Source organism: Notechis scutatus, chromosome Z, assembly GCF_049901735.1.
Source record: "Notechis scutatus isolate UNSWTSFEM ecotype Mainland chromosome Z, rNotScu1.2, whole genome shotgun sequence".
In the NCBI taxonomy this organism is placed as follows: domain Eukaryota; kingdom Metazoa; phylum Chordata; class Lepidosauria; order Squamata; family Elapidae; genus Notechis; species Notechis scutatus.
Window position 1 is genome coordinate 53,971,137 of NC_142025.1, and position 21,235 is coordinate 53,992,371.

General features: G+C 40.4%; 2 protein-coding genes across 19 annotated transcripts in view; one reads left to right on the plus strand and one right to left on the minus strand.

The window, feature by feature from the left end:
* The window catches only part of ZNRF2 (zinc and ring finger 2), a 282,520-nt gene that overhangs the window by 37,293 nt on the left and 223,992 nt on the right, over positions 1 to 21,235 (minus strand). The window lies entirely within an intron of this gene.
* The window catches only part of NOD1 (nucleotide binding oligomerization domain containing 1), a 94,236-nt gene that overhangs the window by 11,113 nt on the left and 61,888 nt on the right, over positions 1 to 21,235 (plus strand). For 16 of the 18 annotated variants that reach the window (XR_015745752.1, XR_015745753.1, XM_087946079.1 and 13 more), the window contains 4 exons: positions 14,449 to 14,623; positions 17,369 to 19,172; positions 19,512 to 19,595; positions 20,486 to 20,569. Coding sequence is in view for 16 of the 18 variants with exons in the window: in XM_087946079.1 (XP_087802205.1) it covers positions 14,449 to 14,623; positions 17,369 to 19,172; positions 19,512 to 19,595; positions 20,486 to 20,569 (2,147 nt within the window). In the remaining 2 variants the exon portion in view is untranslated. Of the gene's footprint in view, positions 1 to 2,040; positions 4,103 to 14,448; positions 14,624 to 17,368; positions 19,173 to 19,511; positions 19,596 to 20,485; positions 20,570 to 21,235 lie in introns of all 18 variants that reach the window. The other 2 variants (XM_087946085.1, XM_087946084.1) reach the window with 2 other exon arrangements.

Below are 21,235 nucleotides of genomic sequence, written 5' to 3' on the forward strand. Positions count from 1 at the left end.
GCTAACACGTCCAAAGTCAGTATAAATAGCAAAGGGGACAGTGGACATCCCTGTCTAGTGCCTTTTTTATATCAATGTTCTGTGTCATGTTCCCATTTACCATCACCTTAGCTGTTTGTGATATATTTAGTGTGTTTGTGATATATTGCTTTAATCATATTAATAAATCTTTCCACAGTCCATGTATTTTAGTTGTAGTAACATAAATTACCAATTAACATTGTCAAATGCTTTCTGCGCATCTAGGAAAATCAATGCCATTTATTTTCCAGGATGTGTTTTATAATACACCAATGAGTTTAAAATCATTCTCATATTATTTTTAATCTGCCTCTTTGGCAAGAATTTGTTCTGATCTAAAGATATAAATTCATTCAAAACCCCTTTTAATCTCTCTGCTATTATCAAAGCATATAATTCATAATCCATATTCAATAAAGGTATTGGCTTATAATTCTTTATCTATGTTAAATCTGAATCACCTTTCAGTATAAGAGTAATATTTGCTTCCATCCATGAATTTGGAACTTTTGCTTCTAGCAGAACTTTATTATAAACTTCCAACATAACTGGGCTTAACATATCTTGGAACTGGAGTTGATATCATGACGACACAGTGTACTTTCCTTAGGGCTCTATGGAAGTTCACCGAATTCCTCCTGCCAGAGGGTCTCTTGGGACCTAAGCCACACTGGAGGGGTGGTGAAGAACAGAAGACACTCCTTAGATCACAAGGAGACAGCAAACTCCTTGTTTGATCCAGAGGAAGCTCTCAATTTGGCAGGAAGAAAAAGAAGGCCATTGAGTTCCTGGCCAAGACTCTGGCAGCCTGTCATGCCCCTGTTGGAGTCTGACTCCAAGGAAGAGATGGAACAGCTGACAGGGAGTGGGAGTGTGGCTCTGGTGGTTGTGGAGGAAACTGGGGAAGGGCACAGGCTGGATGGGCATTCAGAGAAAGACCCAGGCCCATCCCCTCTTTATCCTAGGGCACGCAGAGAGGAGCGGATAAGGGAGAAACATGAGTGGTCTACTGCGGAGTAAGGGGCCCTGATTCCCCTTCATGGGCTGCAGCTGGGAGGACTGGTTAAAAGGGCAAACTGCGCATGGTAAAGTTGCTGGAAGCAAAGCGTGCATTCTTGTCGGAGCTTATCTGTGTTTTGGCTTCCTCCCAACTATGGTTGCTACATTATCTGGTAGAAGTCTGCAATTAATCATCCTTGCCTGCAGTGTGGTTTGTGTTGGATTTTTTATTTCAAATTAACTTTACTATGGGTGCAGACTGCATTTACTCTCTCTGTAAACTGTTTTCTTTAAGAGTTTTATATCCAGCCAAGGATAATTGGACATTGGGGCCAAGTTGGAGGCATTAAAGGGACTTTCTTCTATTTTTGTGACTTGGTTATTTTTGTGTCACACCCCGGGTCATCACATTTTGCTTCCAGCTACCCCTCTAACTTGCTTCTGTTTTACGTGGGATGACCATGGATCAGCTCAGAGCAGACAATGCCCAGCTAAGCCAGCAAGTGGCTTTTTAGACTGCACAGGTTGCGCAGATGCAAACTGTCCGGCCACACCACAAATGCCTGGTAGCTGGCCCAATTTCCAGCATTTTTTGGGCAGTGCCAGGTTTATATGAGCCTTCGGCCAGAGGACTTCTCCACTGACTGAGATAAGGTGGGGGTTTTGATTAGTTTGTTGTCAGGATCTGTAGCACATTGGGCAATGCCTCTTGACACAGCCCAACCAAATTGTTGGATAATTATGCTGAGTTTTGCCATCAGTTAAAAGCCAGTTTGCTGACCCTGTTAGGGCCCAAATGGCAAACAGGCGATTGAGAAAATTGAGGCAGGGGCAAGGCTCGCTCACGGATTATATTGCTAACTTTCGGGTGTTCGCCCAGGATTTGCAATGGAATGAAGCAGCACTGATAGACCAGTTCCATTAAGGCTTCTCATTGGAACTCCTGGATGAGTTGGTGCGCACTGAATGCCCTTGTACCCTGCAGGAGCTCATCCATCTATGTCTTTGTATCAATGCCAGGCTTCAGCAGTGATGGGCATGACGATGGACAGAGACTGCATCCACTCCTAGCAAGACGGTGCCCCTGTTGAAAGTGCCTCTGGATGAGCCCATGAAGTTGGGGGCTGCCCACCCTCGCCTGCCCCAAGCTGAAAAGGATAGGCGTCGTCGTGATGGCCTATGCCTCTATAGTGGCAATTGAGGCATTTTGCGACCCAGTGTCCTGCTAAGGCACGTAAATCAGCAATGTCAGCAGTGGTGGGAAACAAGCATCACCGGGCCTACCGGGGTCTGTAGGTCAGGCTCCAATATCCTCAGGCTGCCATCCTCGCCATCTTCATCATCTTCACCATGTCCACCCCAGTCCTTGGTGAAGCATCTCGTGCTGACAGCGAGTGTGTTCTATGAGTGTGTTCTGTCAGGGAGCAGTGGAGATCCAGGCCTTGGTGAACTAGGGGCCATGGCCAATTTCATGGACACTCATTTTGTCGCACAGTGGTCCATTCTCCAGCAGCAGGTGTCACCACCAGTATTGGTGGAGGCGATTGATGATCAGCCCCTTCGTTCGGGACCTGTGCTTGCTGCAACCAAACCCCTTCACATGCGTATTGGGCAGCATGTGGAGGAAGCCGTGTTCTACCGTGCCACAGTACCTCATTTTCCGGTGGTGCTGGGTTTGGAGTGGTTACGGGCCCATGATCCACAGATTGTCTGGTCATCTGGAGCATTGCAGTTTCTTGGCAGGAAGTGTGCTATTCATTGCCTGCACGCCTGTGCAGGGTGTGTGGCTATGCCTGTGGACTGAATCTACCTGTGGAGTTGGTGGACTTTGCTGACGTGTTTGGGGAGAAGGAGGCGGATCAGTTGCCTCCGCATCGGTCGTATGATTGTCGGATTGAGTTGTTGCCTGATGCGAAATTGCCGGTGGGTTGGATATACTCCATCGGAACTGGACTTGGCCACATTGTGGGACTTTATTGAAAATAATTTCAGCCTTCTACCTCCCCGTTGGCTGCACCGGTGCTCTTCATCAAGAAGAAATCAGGGGAGCTATGCCTCTGCTGTGATTATGACAAGTTGAATGCAATCACAGTACCAAATTAGTACTTGCTTCCCTTCATACCTGAACTGATTGAGCAGCTACATCAAGCTAAGATCTTCACGAAGCTGGACTTGTGGGGAGCCTACAACCTAGTTTGCATTCATGCAGGGGACGAGTGGAAGATGGCCTTCCAGACAAGGTAGGGTCATTTTGAGTACACTGTGATGCCTTTTGGGTTAACAAATGCTCCAGCTGTGTTTATGCATTTTATGCATGACGTTTTCCATGACTTATTAGATCAGTTCTTGGTCATTTATCTGAATGGCATTTTGATTTACTCGGCATCCCTGCAGGAATACTGGCAACATACGCGGCTCGTGTTGCAACGCTTGCACGATAACCACCTGTTCGCTAAGCGCGAGAAGTGTCAGTTTGCACAAACCACGATCGACTTCTTGGGTCATCATATTTCACCTGCCAGTGTGGAAATGGACCCAGAAAAGTTGAGTTGTTACAGGCATGGGAACTTCCACAGCGAGTCAAAGATGTGTAGCGATTGTTGGGGTTCACGAACTATTACCACACATTTATTCTCCACTTTGCTGCCTTGACTGCTCCCCTTTCTAATCTGTTCAAGAAAGGGGAGAAGTTCCAATGGGGTGCTGAGGAGCAGGCAGCTTTCAATGCCCTGAAGGTCGCCTTTGCTTCCGAGCCTGATCCGTTCCAGCCGTTTGTGGTGGAAACAGATGCTTCCGAAGTGGCCGTTGGTGTGGTGCTCCTCCAGGCCTATGCCCCCGCACCTTGTTTCCTAGGGCCTATTATTCCTCCCAAGGCACCTTGTTTCCTTGGGCCTATTATTCATGGAAGTTGTCGGCTCCGGAGCGCAACTATACAATATGGGACAAGGAGCTATTGGCAGTTAAGGCCGCTTTTGAGACATGGTGGCACCATCTGGAGGGGGCTCGTCACCAGATCGAGGTTCGGATGGATCATCGCAATTTGGAACACCTACATACAGCCTGGACATTGAACCAGCGTCAGGTGAGATGGTTGTTGTTTTTTGCCTGATTTGATTTCCGGGTGACCTATGTTCCGAATGGGTGGAATCAGTGTGCTGATGCACTATCACAGAAGCCTGAAGGGAGGACAAAATCTTGCCCTGGATGGTGATTCTGTTAGAGTGGTTTGTGGCCGAGGAACCTGTGGACCTTCGAGTTAGGATTCAGGAGGCACAGCAGCAGGATCCATTTGTGGCAGCTTGTCGTCAAGAACTGGATGGGAATGGAAGACATGAGACTCCTTGGGCATATATAGGGGACCTGTTGGGGTTCCGTGATCACATTTACGTGGAGGTCCTCTTCATGGCCTTATCCTACGTCAATGCCATGATAGCTCAGCAGCGGGGCACTTTGAGGTTTTCAAAATGCTGCATCTCATCTCTAGGGCATTTTGGTGGCCACGACTTAGGCAGGATGTGTTTGTATATGTGGCGTCCTGTGGGATCTGTTGACAGACCAAGTATGCTCCTGGTGCACCCCCTGGTCTCTTGCAGCCATTACCCATACCAGAAAGATCCTGGGGGGTAGTCTCATTGGACTTCATAACTGAGTTGCCACCATCAAAGGGCGCTACAACCATTTTGGTGATGGTGGATATGCTGATCAAAATGGCCCACTTTATTCCATGTGCGGGTCTTCCTACAGCAAGGATGACGGCCCAGTTATTTATCTTCCATGTATTCCGGTTGCATGGGCTACCGGACCGAATAGTGTCAGACTAAGGGGTACAATTTATGGCACGCTTTTGGCAGACCCTATTCATGGAACTGCAGGTTCAGGCGTGTCTGTCGTCCACCCATCACCCCGAAAGTGACAGGGGACAGATTGAGTGAATGCTATCTTAGAGCAGTAGCTCCGCTGTTTCAGCAACACCCAACAAGACCATTGGGTGGAGGTGCTGCCTGTGGCAGAATTCACTTACAACAATGCTCAACGTGCATTCACCCACGTGTCCCCATTCTTTACCAGCTACGGTTTTCATTCACGACTATTCCCTTGGCCCCATCTGACACACCAGTTCTGGCAGTGGATACATTCTTGCAAGAATTAAAAGCCGTTCACCACATGGTCTGAGATCAATTGGAGAGAACCAAGAAGGACTACAAAAGCTTTGCAGATCAGCATCGTCACAATGTTCTGCCTTTAGCAGTAGGCGATCAGGTTTGACTACCCGATAACTTACTGACAACGCGGCCATTGAAAAAGCTTGATCACCATTACTTGGGACCTTTTCCCGTCGAGGCGGTGATCAATCCTGTGGCGTTTCGCCTATCCCTGCCATAGACGGGACGTTGGTATAATTACCTGTGAATGTCCTTTCTCGTTGGACTGAGAGTCTAGTGTGGGTGTTCTCATATCTCCTCATCACGTGACTGAGCCTGCCAAATCATAGCCACCATTGCTATAGATACCCCAGCTTTCGGCAAACGATTCTTGGCAGAATTTTTCGTGTTCTGAAAAAGATTAAAACATCCTTCTCCCCACTACCAGACCTCCACAGGGTGGGCCTAGACTCTCTCGCAGTCCAATGAGAAAGGACATTCACAGGTAATTATACCAACGTACCTTCTCCGTTAAACTGCTGCAAGAGTCTAGTTTGGGACTTATCAAAGCTGGCGCGCCCCCAGGGAGGGTCAGGTCTGGTCCTCATCCGCTGCTCCAATGCAACTGTCTAGAGCATCCATCTGCCAAAAGCCACATCTGCAGACGCGAAAGAGTCCAGATGGTAATGGCAGATAAACGGAGAGATGACCAGGTGACCGCCCAGCAAATCTTCTCAATAGATGCTTGAGTAGCCCAAGCTGCTGTTTTGGCTGCACTTCTTGTGGAGAGAGCCGTTAGTCTACTGGCCACAGGGAGATCCCGAGTCTCGTAAGCCAATGCTATTCAGGATCGAATCCACCTGCCCATAGTTGAAGGGGAAATCTTGTTCCCCCTTTTTTTTGTTGAAAATTTTATTTGGGTTTTCACAAAAACAAAATACAAATAAAACATCTTTTTTGAAAATAGCATGGTCCCAGGTTATCACTTCTTCATACAGACACAAAACTCAATTTCATGCTCATTTTTATATTCTATTCCATATCTTATTACCATTTTATATTTTCTACATAGTTTTTCCCCTCTTTTAATTTTCTCAACTTTGTTTAATCTCAATTCAAATAATTATATTTATACTTTTGTCTGTCCTGTTATAATTTCACATTATCTTTTCTTATTAAGCAAATTTTTCCCTGTAGTTACCAATTAGAGTATGACACCTTTATATCCTTTAATTTTATCCATTCAAGCTCTTATTTAGCTTCAATGTATAGCTTTAAAATTATAGCATTCACAGACATGATATTCTTCCGATTTTTTGGGAATCGCCCCCTTTCCCCCTTCTTCTCCTCCTTCCCCTTCCTCGGAGGCCCCGAGTCAGGAGTTGCTACCGCTGGCGCGGCTCTGCGTGGCTCCAGTCCCGCGTTGCCTCAGGAAGGGAAAGGCAAAAAGGAAGAGCCGCAGCGGCGCGCTTTGCCAACGGCAGCAGCGGCTCCTGGTTTTGCCTTTCCTTCCCGAGGCAACGCGGACTGGAGCAAACCCGTGGCTGCGCTGGCGCTAGCAACTCCTGACAGCCCCAGCCAGATACCTGAGCGGAGCGAGCGGAACCCAGGCGGGCGGGCGGTGCGAGCGGAGCCCGGGCGGGCGGGCGGTGCAAACGGAGGCCGCTGAGCGGCAGGAAAAGGGAGCTGGGCAGCAATTTCTTGGCGCGCGGTGGGGGGGTCTCTTTTGGCCGGCCCTGATTTTTTTTTCAGAGGGGAATATCATGCCTGCGTTCAATATAATACGTAACTTCCAATCAAATTCTGCTTGGTACATTCTTAAAATATACACTATATTCTTAAAAAGAAAAAATTATATATATATGTAAATAAAATACATTCCATTCCAATTCAATTCTATCATTAATATGCATTAAAATCTTAACATCTTTAACATTTCTTTTCAATTAAATATCATGCTTCCTTGGGAACACTTATAAACTTTCCATAGTTAATTCTTTTTTTTCCATATTTCTCACTTATATTTTTATAAATCATTACTAATAATTAAAAATGTTCCCTTTTAATTCTCTCAAATCATTTTAATTCATTTATTTATTAACAAACATCCCACTGCATTACAATAAATATTTTATCCATCATCATATTTTCTAAAGTTATTTCTATTTGTAATATAACAAAGCTATCTTATGTACCTTTGCAGAATCCCTTTTACAATTAAATTTTCACACATTATCTCTAAACAAACTTATGGTTACAATCCTTATATCTTTTCCCTGTTTCTCCATTTCTTGTTTCTGTCTTTTACAACTTCTTTTCCTAGCCTTCTTCCCCTTCTTCTCCCTCCCCTTTTTACCCCCTCGTCTCTCTACTTCTAACTCTCTCATCTGTAATCCCCTCTTCTGTTGCTTTCTAATATTATACTTATCTTTCAAATTATTCTTGTTTCCTAATGAAGCTGGTTGAAAGGAAACGAAGAGACTCTGTCTTGGAATGAAAAAGTCCTTTTAACATAAATCTTCAATGCCCTGCGAACATCCAGAGCATGCCATTTCTTCTCCAGTTCATGGGTCGGATTAGGCAAAAATCTGGCAAGACCAGTTCCTGCGCTCTGTGAAACAAAGAATTAACTTTCGGAACAAAAGTAGGATCTAGCCTCAGGACCACCCTGTGAAAGATGCAAAGATCTGCGCTAACAGAGAGCTGCCAGTTCCGAAACCCTTCAAGCCAATGTGATGGCCACCAAGAAGGCCACCTTAATAGTCATGAAATGCAGGCCAATAGCCTACTGAGGACTTATCTGGGGCCAACTGGGCTGTATTCTTGGCCTTGTGTAACAAGGATTTGAATAAGGAATGGTCAAACAAACCTGAGAATACAGGTGTATCGATTGAGACCTCTTCATAGTCTGAGAATCTAGGGGCCCTCAATTCCCCTTCCTCCACCTCTGGGTCAGGGGAGTGGGTGTGTTCCAAACTTTCCCTACACTCAGCCTCCTGATACCCCCCATTCACTATATGTTAAGAGTAGGGGCCTATTTGGTCATGCTGGAATGTATGGGTCAAGCACTGGTGGAAGGAGCCCCAGGTTAAATCTGTCTGGGTTGATCCCTCCACAACCCAGGGGCAATCCCAGAAGGACCTAGCAGCTGGTGGATTCCATCTGCAATACCTTGTCTGATGGCTGAAGACACCACCTCTCTCATAGAATCTGACATGTCAGACCCTGAAGGGCCCCCTGGGCAAAGTCCTGCAGCAGAGGGGGTAAACATGGATTGAGCCCTAGGTTGTTGACTGAAAGGCTGGCTAAAGGGTGGCAGAAAGTGAGGAATGGCAGGAGTAGGCCAAACCACAGGCCTGTTGCTGGGGCCTTTTCTGTTTAAATCTTGAGGAAGGGCAGGATTGAGCTAAATAGCTCCCTCTGGTGACCAAGACTGCTGGATTTGAATATTAACTGTTTCCAAATCTGCCCTAGCAACAGTTGGATGGGGTGAGAGTTGGCCCCTCCCCTCCCTTTGCTCCAGGCCCTTAGCAAACTGTCATTCCAGGCAGAGGTGGGATTCAAATTTTTTAACAACCAGTTCTGTGGGCGTGGCTTAGTTGGTGGGCTTGGCTTGGTGGTCATGTGACTGGCTGGGCATGGCCAACTCAACGTCACTCACATCAAGGCATCTCCTCGCCTGGCCTCTTGTAACTGGGGATGCTACAACAGTCATAAGTGTGAAAAATGGTCATAAGTGACTTTTTTCAGTGCCATTGTAATTGGTCACTCCACACAAGCAAATTACCAGCAAAGGAGGGGAAAAGAAACTCCAGAAAAGTTCCTGAGACAGGAAGTCTAGTCCTGCCAAGAATGTAATAAGAGTTAATGGAGAGGCAGTTTCTGTGAGCAACAGCAGAATGTTTCCTTCCTGCCTTCCTTACCTGATAAGGCCAGTAATTTCTTCTAACAACCGGTTCTCCAAACTGCTTAGAATGTTAACAACCTGTTCTAGCGAATAGGTGCAAACTGGTAGAATCCCACCCCTGATTCCAGGGCCTCATGTCTTCTCTTCTCCACATGTTCCTCAGCCTTGGATTTTTTATTTCTGGCCATAGTTTGGCTTTAATTCTAGCTGCAGCCCCTTGTGCTGAAGAATACTTTTTGGATCTTCTGCTGTGCCTTGAAGAGGCTTGTGCCATAGCAGGAGATAAGGGCTCTTCTCTGCCTGCTTCCCCTTTCATTCCTTTGATTGGGAGTTACTGTTTAAGTAGTCACTGATTCCAGGCCACACAGACTAGAAAGCCTTGAGGCCTTTCAAGCAGGGGATAGATCTCCCACCCCACAGTACAGTCAGTCAGCTGTGCAGCAGGAGCCTCATGCAGCTAGAAGAGAGGAATTAGCCAATTAGGGCAATGTAACCCCTGTTGCTGCTCTGCCTGTTCCCCCAATGACTTACAGCTGAAGAGTTAATCTGCAGGGGCCCTCAGCACCAGGAAAGGATATCTGGCCCTGGAAGCACCCTGTGTGGGGGAAGGTCCCTTCCAGCCCCTGTGCCGGATGAGCATTCAGAGGAAGACCCAGGCCCATCCCCTCTTTATCCTAGGGCATGCAGTGAGGAGGGATAAGGGAGAAACATGAGTGGTGTGGTCTACGGGGAGGAAGAGGGGCCCTGATCCCCTTCATGGGCTGCAACTGGAAGGACTGGTTAAAAGGACAAACTGCACATGGCAAAGTTGCTGGAAGCAAAGTATGCATTCGTGTTGGAGCTTATCTGTGTTTTTGGCTTCTTCCCAACTATGGTTGCTGCATTATCTGGTAGAAGTCTGCAATTAATCATTCTTGCCTGCCATAGTAATTCCTTCAGTGTGGTTTGTGTTGGGTTTTTTATTTTGAGTTAACTTTACTTTGGGTGTGGATTGCATTTACTCCCTCCATAAACTGTTTTCTTTAAGAGTTTGAAATCCAGCCAAGGATAATTGTACATTGGGGCCAGGTTGGGGCATTAAACGGACTTTCTTCTATTTTTGTGACTTGGTTAGCTGTGAATAAACACAAATATTGAAATAGATATGGACAATAAATTGAACTATTTGAGAGAAATAAGTGTTAAAAGAGGAAAATTTCAGTGGCTATCTTAATGATAATATTAATTGGATTTTATTGAATTAAAAACTTTTTTGGAATGTAAAACTTGGATCTTGGAACCCCTCAAATAAAAAGATTTGGCTTATGTTAAATGTAGTTAAAGGAGAGGAGTAGAAGAGAAATAGAGCAACAGAGACTCCTGCTGGCAGGAAAAACTCTTAGAGTGAAAGTAAAGAAAAGAAAGTGAGATTAACAATTGACCTTGGGCAGTTTATTGAAAGAACATTGTTACAAGACTCAGATAAACTGTCTGCACCTGAAAACTGTTTATAGAGAGAACTGCAAAGAAAGAGAGTGGAAACTGTGAGTTTTAAACATTGTAACTCTTTGAATGGATATGGATTTTATAAACTGAGCAACTGAAACTGAAAAATAGGAGTTTTTTTATAAAGCAAGTGAAGACTTTTCTTTCAGCTCTCCTATCTGGTGATATATAATCTGTTTGACACAATTTTGGAGTTTGGTGTGCCTTTGTGGATTACAATTTATCAAGAAGTAAACAACATTTTTGAAGAGAACTTTGGGCTATGGATATTTTGGCTTTGTGAAATATAACAGATAAAAGGGTGAAGTGACCTGAGGTCTGAAAATAAGAACTGGGAATAAGAAAGGAAATTGTTGGACTGTTTCCGGTGTATTGTTTAAATTGGGTATTGTGGGGTATTGTTCGATTTATTATTGTTTGGTTATTGATTTATTGTCTCTGTTAAATAATTATTACTTAAAATATTTTCTTATTTAAAATAACCAAAATGACAGGCAATACAAATTTAAGTAAAACAGAGGAAGAAATGCATCTGCACCATCAGCAGCAGCAAGTCCAGCGAATCTATAGACAGTATGTTGCATAATGAATGATTGAACACCTTTCAGTCAGAAATGAAAATGATCTTTCAACTATTACAAAAAGCCATGGCCAGGAATCATGATGATTTGGCAGATAGGATGCAAAAGATGGAGGATAAAATAGATAACATCCAGCAAAGAATCACTAAAAATGAACAACAGATTCAGAAAATAGGAGAGATGGATTACAGATTGACTGCGCTTGAGTGATCCCTAATAAAGGCTGGAGTTGGACAGAGCAGAATATTTCCCAAGATTTCAGAATATTGAGGAGGAAAAAGGGGAAGATCTTGCTGAAAAAATGGCAGAATTGTTGGTGGATGTGATGGAGGAGAGCAAGCAGGACGTCCTCTCTGGGATAGATGAAATATTTAGAATACACACAAGCTACGCGACAAGGAACAAACTCCCTAGAGAGGTACATGTGAGATTTTCAAAGAAGACAATACGAGTGGAAATACTTCAAAAAGCAAGAGATTCCCCATTGAAATATAAAGGGAGAGAAATAGTCTTGAAACAAATACCTCGAAGAGTAAGAGATACAATGGAAGCAGTATCAATTTTTGACAAGACAACTAATAAAACATGATGTAAACTTTAGATGGCTGATACCTGTGGGAATATTGGTGATTTAGATGGAAAAAAGACATAGATTAGATATAACAGATAAAGCAGGACAATTCTATTATCAGCATTTTGCATCATATAAGAAGAGAGAAGGGAGGAAGTAGATGTCAAAAAACTACTAATAAGAGTGTTAGTAGTGGGAAGCACACAACAACAAGAAACTGAAACAGCAAAAAGAGAAGGGAATGAGAAGGAACAAGACAGAACAGAGAGAAATAAGATCAACTAGAACAACAAAAACTATCCATAAATAAACAGTGGAAGAAGAAACAGAACTATTATCAATCAATATAACTCATCCATGAAAAGAAAAAGATTTTGAATAAATTAGAACAATTAAAACTAGATTGAATTTGTCTTCCAGAGATTCACATTAAAAACAATATAGTAAGTTATTAGAGTACCCCAAAATTGGGAAACTGTATTCTTCATTAGCACAGCAAAAAAGGGGGGGGCAGGGTTATGTATTAAAGAAACAATAATGGCTAGACAAATTTTTGCAGATGAAGTTGGGAGAATATTGATGGTGGGGGTAACAATGAATCAAAAACAGATGTTGTTAGTGATATATGCACCTAACAAGAGTTTTATGGAAAACTATAAGAATTGGAATATAAAAATATTTATGTGGTAGGAGACTTCAATGCAATTGTAGATACAGAGCTTGATTATAAGAGTAGTAAAACAGGAGTAGTAAAAAAAAAAAAGCTAGGAAAACATTCCTAAAACCTTTTTTTAAATGATAAAAGAAATAGGAACCCAAGATGTATGGAAACACACCCCAAGAAAAATCAGTACTTATTCTATTCAAATAGACATAAATCCTGGTCTAGAATAGACATGATATGGAGGTCATCAGAATTGAAAGCATGTGTACTAGACTAGAGATAGAAATAGAACCCAATGTTTGGGCAGATCATAATCCTGTAAAAGTTGTATGGAAGAAAAAGAAAAGAAAATTGAGATGAACATTGAACCAAGTGATACTGCAAGATAAAGAATTTTTATATGAAGTATGGAAAAAGAACTGGACTTTTTAAAAAAAAAGAGAATAGGAAAGAAGAGACTTTCTTGCAAAACTGTAAGGGAAACTGCTACATATACTGCTATAATCCCCCTATACCTGGAGATTAGTCATAATTTACATGGGGAAGAAAAACAAGAAGAAACAAAATAAGAAAATGTTAGAAGAACATATAAGATTAGAATCAGAATTACAGAAAGAACCATAAAAAAGAAATTGAAAAATCAAATAGATATAATAAAACACAAAATGAATCTGTTGGAAAAAGATGAACTGGCACAAAAAAGTCAAAAGTGTAAAACAAAACTTTTTTGAAAATGCAGAGAGAGAGAGAGAGCAAATTACAGTAAAAAAAAACCCACCATAGTTCAGACCTTCCAACTTCTCATGGAAAAAAAAAAGATCTCGCGAAGTTGGAAGGTAAAAAAACTATGATAGTTCAGACTTTCCAACTTTGCAAGATCTTTTTTTTTCTATGAGAAGTTGGAAGGTTAGTTTTTCTTTTTCCCTCTTTTTGGGAGGTGAATGGGAGGAAAATGGGGAGGGGAATTTTCCTGCCTGCCATTCTTCCCTCAGTCTGTGCTAAGGAATAGCTCCTTTCGGCCACTACAGAAGTGGCCCGGTGGAGAGGCAAGGGTGTGCTCCTTTCAGCCGCTAAAGAAGTGGCCCATGGAGAGGCAAGGGTGTGTGTGGGGCACTCCTTTCAGCAGCTAAAGAAGCGGCCTGGTGGAGAGGCAAAGCGCATGGGGCATTCCTTTCAGCCATGATAGAAGCGGCCCGGTGATTAGGTTAAGGTGCGTGGGGGAGAAATTAAAACACCCCTTGGAAAGCCTAGCTGTTTTTTCGGGGCTCTAAAGAAAATAAGGCCCTGTTTTATTTTCTAAGAAACACAGGTATGATGGAATTGACAGAAGCAATTAAGAGACAAAAGAATAATAAAATGCCAGGGTTTGATCGGCTACCGGCAGAATTTTATAAACAATTACAAGATTATTCTATTCTGTTCCATTCCCATCCCCATCCCATCCCATTCCTCTTCCTTGATAGTAGATTAACTATATCTTATCAATGTTCAGGAAAAAAAAGTTTGTTTATTTTACATAGCCCTTTTTATTATTACTTGATTAAGGACATAAAATATATAGAAATAAATGGATTGGTCTGGTAGTCAACTTCTGCTTTTCCTGAATTCTGCACTTGGATGGACACTTTGAAATGAAAAATTCTTCAAATGAAATATGGAAGCTTCCTTTGATTCTAGAAACTTTTTCAATCATATTCTAGATCCCCTGGAAGCTTCTATACATAATAGTGAACACATAAAAACTTTTGTGTCCCATTGTGTGTGTGTGTGTGTGTGTGTGTGTGTAATGAAATAGTATTTCTCCAGACATTGGGGTACACCACTTGTATTTCCTGAATTAGGTATCTAGCTTATCTTAGTGTAACTTCTGGAATTCTCCAAACTTATCACCTGATTGTATTGGATGTTAGGAGATTGTTAAATACACAGGGAGCAATCACACTAATTGTATTTTAATTAATTGTAATTATATTAACATTTATTAGTGTTATAGCCATTTACCATGTATGATGATGTTTCAGTGAATAGTTACTTATAGCCTAAATATGCTTGAGACTTTATCTGATCTTTTCCTTAAGGTCCGTAAAATTCTAGACCTAGCCCAGAGTAAAGGTGAGGAAGTTGCAGAGTATTGCCTGTATGTCCTGCAACAAGCTGGTGATGCTTATTATGACTTACATCCTTGGTTGGAGGAGATTGGCTTTCGCCCATCAGAAGTCATTTGTAGCAAACCTGTGGAAAATACTGACCCAGGTAAGATATCAAGTTAGGAAAGTTTGATCTTGTTCTTTTAATTTTTAAAATTAACTTTTTCAACATAGAAACAAAGCATGATGATGATGGGGATAATATAACATAGAAAACTAACAGGATAAAGCCAAAATTCGTTAAAAAGGGAGGATGTACAGGTCGGTCTCAACTTACAACCATTAGTTTAGTGACTGTTTAAAATTGCAACAGTGCTGACAAAAATGACTTATGACTTTTTCACATTTACCACTGATCACATTATCACATGATCAAAATTCTGGCACTCTGCAACTGGCATGTATTTATGACAGTTGTACTTTCCTGGGATCATATGACCACTATTTGTAACCTTCACAGCTACTTTTCGACAAGCACAGTCAATAGGGGAAACAAAATCAACTTAGCAGCTCCATGATTCACTTAATAGTTGCTCTGGTTTGCTAAACAATTGTGACAAAAACTAAAGTAAAATAGAGCACAATTCACTTAACAACAGCATTGTGTAGAAACAGAAAATTTGGGCTCAATTGTGGTTGCAAGTTGAGGACTTCCTGTAAGATGAATGAATATGTAATTTTAAGGAGTTTTGAAAGAAAATGTGAAATCTTCTGAATATAGGCAATCTAAAATAAATATATATTCCACTAGTTAGGTATCAGAGGAGAGAATGATTGGGTCATCCAATAATTAAAATATTAAAAATCTGTTTCAATTTAAATATAAGCTTGTTCAGATGTTTGTTAAACAGATCCTATTATTTTAATTTGTGGAATTAAATATATAAATCTTAAAACATAATGGATTTGATTATTTATATTGAAAGACTGGCAGAATTAATATTAAGTTGATGAGAGTTCTGAATAACAAATTTGTCAAAGTGTCAAGAGTGGATTTTAGGCAAAAGTAGACATGAAAGAAAAGAGATAGTACAAAATATATAAGAAAAAGTATTTAAAGAGTAATAAGTTAATGCTTGGAAAGGGGAAGCTCCTTGGAACAGAGAGAAAGAAATGGAGGAATAGGAGGAAGTGCTATGGTTCAAACTGAAAAAGGAGTGAGGCAAGTATAAGTGATAGCCCTTTAATCAGTTTATGAATACATGAGATTTTGATCAATATTTACAATGTGTGCTATTACTGCCATGTCATTGGGAGAACACAAATGATTTGAAGTCAATGATCAATAGACTGATTAAATAAGGATAGGGATTTGAAAATTATCGTAGATGAAGGTTCCATGTTTTATTGGGAAGTGTAAACAATTGGAAGTTATACAGAAATGCAGGTAGATATTTTCTTGGAATGAGGAAATGGATGGAGAAACTTTATTATAAAACTACAAGTATAGATGTTGATAGGAAAGCAACGAAATGAATGTGTTTTATTGTGAGGAAGTAAAGTATTTTGAAGGAAATGTAAAATTGTCCTGCTCCTGCTTAATTTGTTATATGGGATTGAGAGTTGGATGTGTAAAGAGAAAAATAAAAATAAGTGGAGTATGGTAAGAATTGGTTCTTAAGAGGTAAAAAGAATCAAAACATAGGTTTAAAAATGAGTGGTTGAATAAATATGGATTATAAAAATGTGAGTTTAATCATTCAGAGAGGATGTACAACAATGGAGTTGAAAACAAATCAGGAATAAGAGTGAAGGAGGCAAGGCAAGATGAAGAAGACTATCTAAAACATTGAATGGGCATAATCAAAATAAAAGTTGTTGGATAATATGGAATGGTGTAGTACATTAGTTTTAGCTGTATTTTCTTTCCATGTAATTTATTGGCTTAAGTTCTTACTTCTCTTCTGTGCATTGTCCAGAAGAGGAATAGCATGGGGATCATGTATATATTTAGGTATCATTTAAATAAGAATATCACAATTACAAAATGCTAGCTTTTGGAGGTCAAATATATTTCTATATATTACATGCCATAGAAATGGGAGGGGGGCAGAATACAACATTGTAGTTGATACATGGTTGTTAAGTCAATTTGGTTTCCCCATTGACATTGCTTGTCAGAAGGTCACAAAAGGTGATGACTCTGGGACACTGCAACTGTCATTTTGATTGCATAACTATCAGAGTGCTGCAATGGTTGTAAGTGTGAAAAATGGTCATAAATCGCTTTTTTCAGTGCCATTGTAACTTTGAATAGTCACTAAATGAACTGTTGTAAGTCAAGGACTACCTGTATTGAATTCTTGGTAACTACTTGCCACAAAACAAAATGATAGGCATTATAATCATCACATTTGAGAAAGAACCCACTGGGCAAGGTAAGTGAAAAATGTATATAATTTTATATAATAGTTATTTTACTATTGTTTATTATTGCAATTGGATTCAGAGTAAAATAATTCTGTGACAATTTGCAAGTTGGAAATATGCTAATCTGAGGAAATTACACTTTGTATATTGGGGGGAATGGGACATCAATTTCCCAGCATACATTTACAGCAATATACTTCCATGGAGGAAGTCTATCTGTGTAAAGAGAAGTTTATGATCTAAATATTTGGTGTTTATGAGTGTATATATGTTTTACTATTATTTTTTGAGTGCCAATCCTTTGAGAAATTCTATAGCTGCTTTGAAAATTCTTACATGTTCCAGAGAAACATGAAAGGGTAGAACAAAATTTAAATAGATCATATCTATTAGTGTACATTTTTTAAAGTGGTTCTTAAAATCTTTCTGTTAGGCGACCTGCATTAAAATTTCATTTAATAATACTCAGCTTTATCTTTAGTCAGCAGATACCAGCAGAAACTTAAAGATGAATTGGGCCGAGAAACAAAGTTTATCATGTCATATGCCCAAAAAGAAGACATGTTGCTTGAAGAAATATATTCTGCCAACATTATGGAGTTTCTCAATCATAAAAATGAGAAACTCAGTAGTGTGGATGCCTTCGAAGATCTACTTACTGACAATTTGGGGCTGATCAATGAAAATGGAGAGACCATCTATATCTTTGGGGATGCTGGGATTGGAAAGTCCATGTTATTGCAAAAGATGCAAAATCTCTGGTCCAAGAATGCCTTTGATGTAGGGGCCAAATTCTTCTTTCGTTTCCGATGCCGAATGTTCAGCTGCTTTAAGCAAGAAGAAGCTTTTTGTTTAAAGGATCTTCTCTTCAAATATAACTGTTTCCCAGATCAGGATCAAGAGGAAGTTTTCAACTTCATTGTAAAATTTCCTCATACTGTTTTGTTTACATTTGATGGCTTTGATGAAATTCATTCTGATTTTGATCTCAATAGTATTCTTGAAATCTGCTCTCCCACTGAATCTATTCACCCACTTGCTCTTCTGGTGGGCCTCCTCAGTGGAAAACTTTTGAAGGGATCTAGAAAAATTCTGACAGCCAGGACAGGGACAGAAATTGATAAAAACATTGTCCGGAAGAAAGTACATCTCCGAGGGTTTTCCAGTAGTAACTTGAAAGATTATACTAAAATGTTTTTCAAAGATGAAGGATGTCAGACTTTGGTTTTGAACCAACTGGAAGCCAATCCAAATCTAAGCAGTTTGTGTTCGGTGCCATTATTTTGTTGGATTATCTTCAAATGCTTTGAACATTTCCATTCTGCATTTGATAGTCATGAGCTCCCAGACTTCACTGTCACTCTAACAGACATTTTCTTGCTCATGACTGAAGTCCACTTGAATCGCATTCAAAAGACAAATTTGCTAAAGAAGAACAACAGAAGCCAAGAAGAAACATACAGGTCCAATAAAGAGAAATTGTTTGCACTGAGTAAAATAGCCTACATGGGAATGCAGAAATCTCTCTTTGTCTTTGAGCAAGAGGAAGTTCTTAGTGACCTCCTTAAGCAGGATTTACATTTAGGATTTCTCAGGGCAGTTCCTAATTATGAAGATGCTGTAGACCAATCTTCCTATGAATTCCTGCACTTGACCTTGCAGTCATTTTTCACAGCTTTTTATCTGGTAACAGATGAGAAAGTGGGGGCCAGGGATTTGCTGCAGTTTTTTGCTGAATGCTCCATGCAAGACACTACTCTGTCTTCCTGCTTGCCTCTTTCCTGGTCAAAAAATTACCACCCAACAGGAGGGGATCCTTTCCGAAATAAAGAGCACTTTCATTTTACTAATCTCTTCTTGTGTGGCTTGCTTTCCAAAGCAAGGCAGAAACTCTTGAGGCATCTGATTCCTCTGAGTACAATCAAGAAGAAAAGGAGGATTCTTCTTGCCTATTTTTTTGAAAGCATGAAGTCTCATCTGAAAGGTCTCTCTCGGGCAAGGCTGAAAGAATACAAACAGGTGCAAGTAATGCCAAACTTTGTTTGGATGCTGAGATGCATCTATGAGACTCAGAGTGAGAAAGTTGGTAAAGGGGTTGCCAAATGCATGCGTGCCAACTATATCAAGCTGACTTACTGCAATGCCTACTCTGCTGACTGCAGTGCCATCTCCTTTGTTATGCATCATTTCCAGAAACGCTTGGCCCTAGATCTGGACAATAACAACATTAATGATTATGGGATCAAGCAACTGCAGCCTTGCTTTAGCCATCTGGCAGTACTCAGGTACAATAACACAATGATCTAATAGGAACTACTTCTTGAAATAATCGGGGAGCAGGCTCTTTCTCCTCCCACCCCCTCTCATTTACACAATGCTAGTAAAAATGTCCTTTGAGTAATTCTAGGAATTCCTAAAATATTACTTGTAGGAATTATAATCGGTTTCTTTCAGAGATTAGTTTACTTATTTATGGATAAATTGCTTCAGTTAGTGGAGGAGAAAAGAGGCCATTTTGTTCTGTATTGATGATATCACAAAGTAAATCTGCCGATGCCTCTTTGAACTAAGGATCATACTTAACTGAACCAGCTACTTTATCACATGTCTTTCTTTTACTTTAGGGTGAGCGTGAATCAGATCACAGATCAGGGTGTGAGAGTACTTTATGAGGAACTGTCCAAATTCAAAATTGTCTCTTATTTGGGGTATGTATAAAGGACGAACTCAGATACTCATTGTGTGAAGGGAGTGTTCCCATTATCAAGGGAGTAATGTGAAAGAGTAATGACTTCCACATATTTCTAGATTCTTGCCAGATCATTTGATTCATTACTTGATTGCTATCAACACACATTTATTTATATCCTGCCTTTCGTATTTTTATATTTAGTGCAGCATCATGAAATAACAAAATATCAATTGGTAAGTTATTGAATGGAGATGAATTGAAGAGCACTAGGAAAACTAGGCAGAGGTGCGATGCCTGATTCATTACATGTTAATAGACCCATTCTTCTCTCTGAGCTTAATTATTTGCTTGCAGGTATTTCATTACCCAACTAAGTAACATTATCAGTGCTAAAGAGTGAGATCTGCTTCCTGTTTTTATAATATAGCTTGCCAATGCAGTGGTGCTGGTGGTAATGATGGTTGGGTGGTGCTAAGGGTGGGTGGGTGGAGGGTTCCTCTGTGGTCAAATAAATAAAAAGTAAAATACAATTGTCTTAAGAGGAAATATTTTAAAAGAAAGCTATGTACCTTCTATCTGTTAATTTCTGTTTTAATAGTGCGTGCTTATATTTGTCCACTTAGAAGAAGCTGCCTTTACTTTAATGGCTTTTATTCTAAAGTCAATTGAAAAAGCAGTATATGCATCAAAAGCTACTGAATAAGCAGTGTTCCGTAACAAATTTTAAGAGGTCTGAAACTATATGGAACTGCTTCTTTAATTTTTATTGATTCTTGTGCAAAGGAAAACAAGATTCTGTCTTAATTAGATTGCAATTAGGAAATTGTATTTGTACTTTAAAAAAAAAGTATTTGATGTAATTAACTTAATTAGTTAACATCCTAACTGCTATTATTCCTTCCAAAGCTTATATAACAACCAGATTACTGATATTGGAGCAAAGTATGTGGCAAGACTCATTGAGGAATGTCCAAGCCTCATCTATGTTAAGTAAGTATCTCTTCCATCTGTATACTATCCTAGCTCTCAAGTGATTAAGCCTTCAGAAATTGATTCTGCCACCTCAACCACCTCAAGATTTTTCCATATAATCCTATTGGATATGAAAGTTAAGTATCTCTGAGCTTTGGAACAATACAAGTGTGCAGTATGCAGGCAGAGCCCTTTCCATGGAGAACGTCCTTTGCATTACTCTACCAGCAGCTGCCATAACAGAATGGAAGAATAAGCTTGTTTGAATCTGGGGGTGCCTGCTTGTATAGTAAAAAGTACTTCTGAGTTAACCCAGTGAAATTGTCATGAACACCAGTATGCCCATAAATATTAGCCTTGGTGTCCTGCTGCCTGTCACCATCTGATTTTAAAAATAAATGTTAGATTCTTTTAATTAATGAAGATGAAGTTATCCCTTCAATTATGTCTGACTTGGCAATTCTGTTGACCAGGATCTTGTACTGTTTCTGTGAAATGTTCTGTTCTCTAATTAGTGTCAGCTTTGATGGTGTCCAACCACAGTGTTCTTTGTCAGACTGGTTTCTTTTTACCACTAACTCTTCCAAAATAATTGCTTTCTCCAATGATTTCTCCCATATGGCTAAAATATGAGACACGGTTTTGTGATTTTGTCTCTTTTAATTAGCAATTATCAATAAATGA